The sequence below is a fragment of the Salvia hispanica genome, chromosome 4, assembly GCF_023119035.1.
Source record: "Salvia hispanica cultivar TCC Black 2014 chromosome 4, UniMelb_Shisp_WGS_1.0, whole genome shotgun sequence".
Lineage (NCBI taxonomy): Eukaryota > Viridiplantae > Streptophyta > Magnoliopsida > Lamiales > Lamiaceae > Salvia > Salvia hispanica.
In genome coordinates this window covers 20,467,413-20,471,105 of record NC_062968.1, presented here as the reverse complement: position 1 = coordinate 20,471,105, position 3,693 = coordinate 20,467,413, and the positions used below count along the sequence as shown (strand labels likewise).

General features: G+C 38.3%; 1 protein-coding gene across 1 annotated transcript; it reads right to left on the bottom strand.

Moving 5' to 3' along the window:
• Window positions 1-284: 284 nt before the first annotated feature.
• On the bottom strand, window positions 285-3,290 carry LOC125223660 (serine carboxypeptidase-like 13). Its single transcript, XM_048126907.1, has 14 exons — window positions 2,818-3,290; window positions 2,598-2,743; window positions 2,436-2,512; window positions 2,244-2,366; window positions 2,068-2,170; window positions 1,901-1,938; window positions 1,709-1,819; window positions 1,517-1,603; window positions 1,296-1,430; window positions 1,142-1,213; window positions 946-1,073; window positions 749-862; window positions 605-659; window positions 285-546 (listed from the first exon to the last, which is right to left on the bottom strand). The coding sequence occupies exons 1-14, from the start codon at window positions 3,003-3,005 to the stop codon at window positions 463-465; spliced, it is 1,461 nt and encodes a 486-aa protein (XP_047982864.1). The 5' UTR covers window positions 3,006-3,290; the 3' UTR covers window positions 285-462.
• Between the last annotated feature and the right edge of the window lie 403 nt (window positions 3,291-3,693).

Sequence of the window (3,693 nt, the reverse complement as noted above, 5' to 3'; positions counted from 1 at the left end):
AACAAACACAGGAATTCAAAATTTAAGGAATTAGATTACCTTCCCAGACAGAATTCTGGCAACCAAACATGGCCTAACAAACATTCACTAATCAACCCCATTCATTAAGAAATAATAGGTCAAAAGTAACGACGCAGCCTATTGATGAAATATTCAATAAAAAATGGAACCCATAAATCAAGACTGAAGATGGAACACAGAAAATTCAAAGTGTTTCATTAGATTGTACATCTAATAAATGAATCACAAATTGAGATAAACTGATGAGATTAGCACCAAAAAAGTAAGTTAAAAAATAGTAATGATCTTACTTCAAGTAACATGACCAAGTGTAGAGATAAGTGATTCAATATTAAATTTCAATACACAACTTATTAATAGAGGGAGTATCCAACAGGCATTTATCTAAGTTAATCGCCACATTTGAGAGTCTGAACACAACAACGAAACGCGGTACCTGTGTTATAGGGGGCTGTGGTCGACCCACCTCTGGATCATCGGAAAACATTGCAGGGGCTTGTATTCTGCCGGTGTGTGTCCGGCCCCCTGAAACACATACATCAATGCTGCAGAACTCTGTGATATGTGCAAAACAATTTCTTACCTTCACAGTTGCGTATGTTAGCTCGTACTCGCTGTGTGAATATGTAGTCGTATACCTTGAGAAAAAGCAAGAAAACCATTAGTTAGTTAGACAAATAGTACTTAACAACTATCACTCTAAATCTATACAAAGCAACAAACCAACCCTGCGTTTTGGCCTTCCACGAACCAAGGTCTCCATTTACTACGAATCTGGAGGTTTAAAGACGTTATCCATTTTTCAGTCGCGGTGTGAGGAGCCAGCATGTCATGATCGCCGCTGTCAAAACATCACTTCACTGTCTCAGTTCAAGTGGAAATGGTTGATAAGTCTACAGTTGAAAACTGAAGAAATCAATTCACCTGAGTATTAGAGCTCGGCAATTTTTATGAATGAACTTTGTATGATAATCGAGGGTGGAGTTGACATCATACGTATAGTCTCTTCCTTTCAAGGTAGCATTACAGCGCGCCCATTCCATCTTTGTCCCCTGTCGAATAGGATCCCCTTTATAGCCTCAAAAACACACAAAACAGACAAGCCTAACTCGGATAATACCTCACGAATGCGCAGAGCTCTTTGGACGAGCTCATTATTCGCCCACTTGGTGGAGTATAGACGGTTCATATCCTGGTTTATATACAACAAACGAGTTCTGAAGACGTCACATGAGAGAGATCAGCTAGAGGGGAAAAAAAGAAGGAAATATTACACGACACCATGGTTCTACACCAGATCGGAGAAGGCGCCTAGCATTATCATCATGATCCAGTAACAGGCCTTGTTTATCATTCCCAACATCACACACGGGCTCTAAAATTTGCGTTTTTGATATCTTTTCCAGACACTGTACATGAAATCAGTAGAACATGTTTAGAGCACATGAAACCTAATAACACAAGCATATCGAACCACAAACCGGAATGCCATCACCTCAGTTACTCTTTCGAGATCTTCCGTACACAAATGATTGTCCGGATGAATTGTTAGGTAATTCCCATTGCAATTTTCTCTAACAGACTGCACAAGAAGAGAGAGAAAAATGTAAGACGCATATGACTCGCTGAAATCAATAATACATGGCGAATTATGATAGTGGTCTAGTGGGAAAGAGTAAGGAAGTGCCATGTAGAGTTCATCTGACAGGAGTCCCATTCGATAAGCATAAGCAACTCTTCCATTCACTTCGCCCGACGTTCCATTCACATCAGTAAATGGATTTCCCAGTACATAGCCCTGCTCTCAACCACAATATGTATGTAAGGAATTATACAAACACAAAAATTGCAAATAAAATTCATAGGCAGGGTGGACTACTTTGAGATTCAAAGGAGGTTCGCTCCCGGCTTCAATACCTATCGAACATAGAGACGAACGTGTTACAAATTCTTATATCCTCAACTTCATTTTGGTTTAAATCAAATCTTGCTCTATCAACTTAAATTCGAACATACGAAGACTGACAATTGCATTATCATTCCTACCATTATATACTTGGTCGACAACAAGAGGGACAAAAATGCCAGCATAAGAGCCACCACCAATATATAGCGGATTCTTGGAATATTGGGGATGATTTGTAAGCCACTGCACAAGAAACCAACTAAATTACTACTCCAATCTATGTGTGATAATTGGGATTTTCAGGCAAAAAAGTAACCTTTTTCAGGAAATCATAAGTAAGCGTAGCTGAAACCGTGTCGCTGGTCTTATAAGCTTGTTCAGTTTTTGCATACGAAAATCCAGTACCAACAGGTTGGTCTATGAATATAATGTTTGCTACCTACATATAAATGCAATCAACAAAAACTCTCCCAAAATCATAACCAAATATTCAATTGCTCTGTAAAACCTTAGTCCATGAATATGGATTCAATACGAGGGCAGGTATGCTCCCATTGGAGTTAACATAATCAATGTGGATAGGCCCTGCATATAATAATCAAATTAAAGTGAACAAATTGTTGAAATCTGAGATTGAAATTGAAGTTAAAAATGTGATGATTTGAAATACCAATCTCATAAAGGAGTGCGGAAAGACCGGAACAGGCCGGGCCGCCGGTGAGCCAAAGGAAAAGGGGATCATTTGTAGGGCTCCTTTGGGACTCAATAAAGTAGTAAAACAGTTGTATTTCTTCTGATTCTCCCACACCAACATATCTTCATCATAATCATAACAGAGAAGATATTACAAAAATGGGATGAATTGAATTGAATTGATGAAACATACATACCCTGTTCGAAGTTTGAAGGGAAGTTTGCCGGGAAAGCCAGGCATAGTTTGAATTAGAGAATGCGAGTGAACCGCTAGCCAGAATGCGAGGGTCACCGCCGCGAATAGGTGGAAACACATTACAAATTTCAGAGTTGAATCACAAAATACGATATGAAAATAGTCTATTAAAATGGAAATTGTCAACATGTGGACCTAGCATTATTCAATGAGCACCAACTCCTATTAGATGGAGACAATGATCGATCGATGAACAGTAGTAGCAGACGGGAATAATTGAATCACAAAAGACGATAAAAAATGCTAGTATGGTTCCATTGCAATTCTCAACATCAAAATTCAAAGGCCAGTGGAATAAAATCAGTTGAATTGAATTTTTCTGTGAGCATAAGGTATCCGCATCTTCATTAGTCACCGGATTTCCGACAGTGTAGAAACCAATGATAAGAAAACAAATCAACAACTCCCATTATTTCCGAGAGACATAATTGGTCTCTTCCTTAAATTTAGCATTCAATGAGCACCAACGCGGGTTTGGTTTCTGTCGCTATCAGTTTGATGACACAATTTGTCACGTTGCAGAATTAAGAGATGCACAATTATTTCCATGTAAAGTTTATTTTTTTCTTTATTGGTTAGTAAAAGGATTGCAGCAAAAAACATAGTAAAGCAAGAAATCATTATAGCTTAAAGAGGAATGTGTGAAGCACTTTTCATTGATCAAAAGATGATATACATAATTAGAAATACATCTATATATAATAACTACAAGTGGAAAAACTGCCTCATGGAGTAACTGCCTCATAAACGTGGGAGAGTGCAGCATTGCATCAAGAACATGGGAGAGTGCTCTTATTCGATTGCTCTCTTCCTTTCA

What these genes read in the sequence shown, in the direction of transcription:
- LOC125223660 (XM_048126907.1), bottom strand. Translation starts at nt 3,005, where the DNA reads ATGTTGACAATTTCCATTTTAATAGACTATTTTCATATCGTATTTTGT. An exon ending in CCCTTCAAACTTCGAACAGG is followed by an intron (nt 2,744 to 2,817) that starts GTATGTATGTTT and finishes ATTATGATGAAG; the next exon opens with ATATGTTGGTGTGGGAGAAT. An exon ending in CTTATGATTTCCTGAAAAAG is followed by an intron (nt 2,171 to 2,243) that starts GTTACTTTTTTG and finishes TTTCTTGTGCAG; the next exon opens with TGGCTTACAAATCATCCCCA.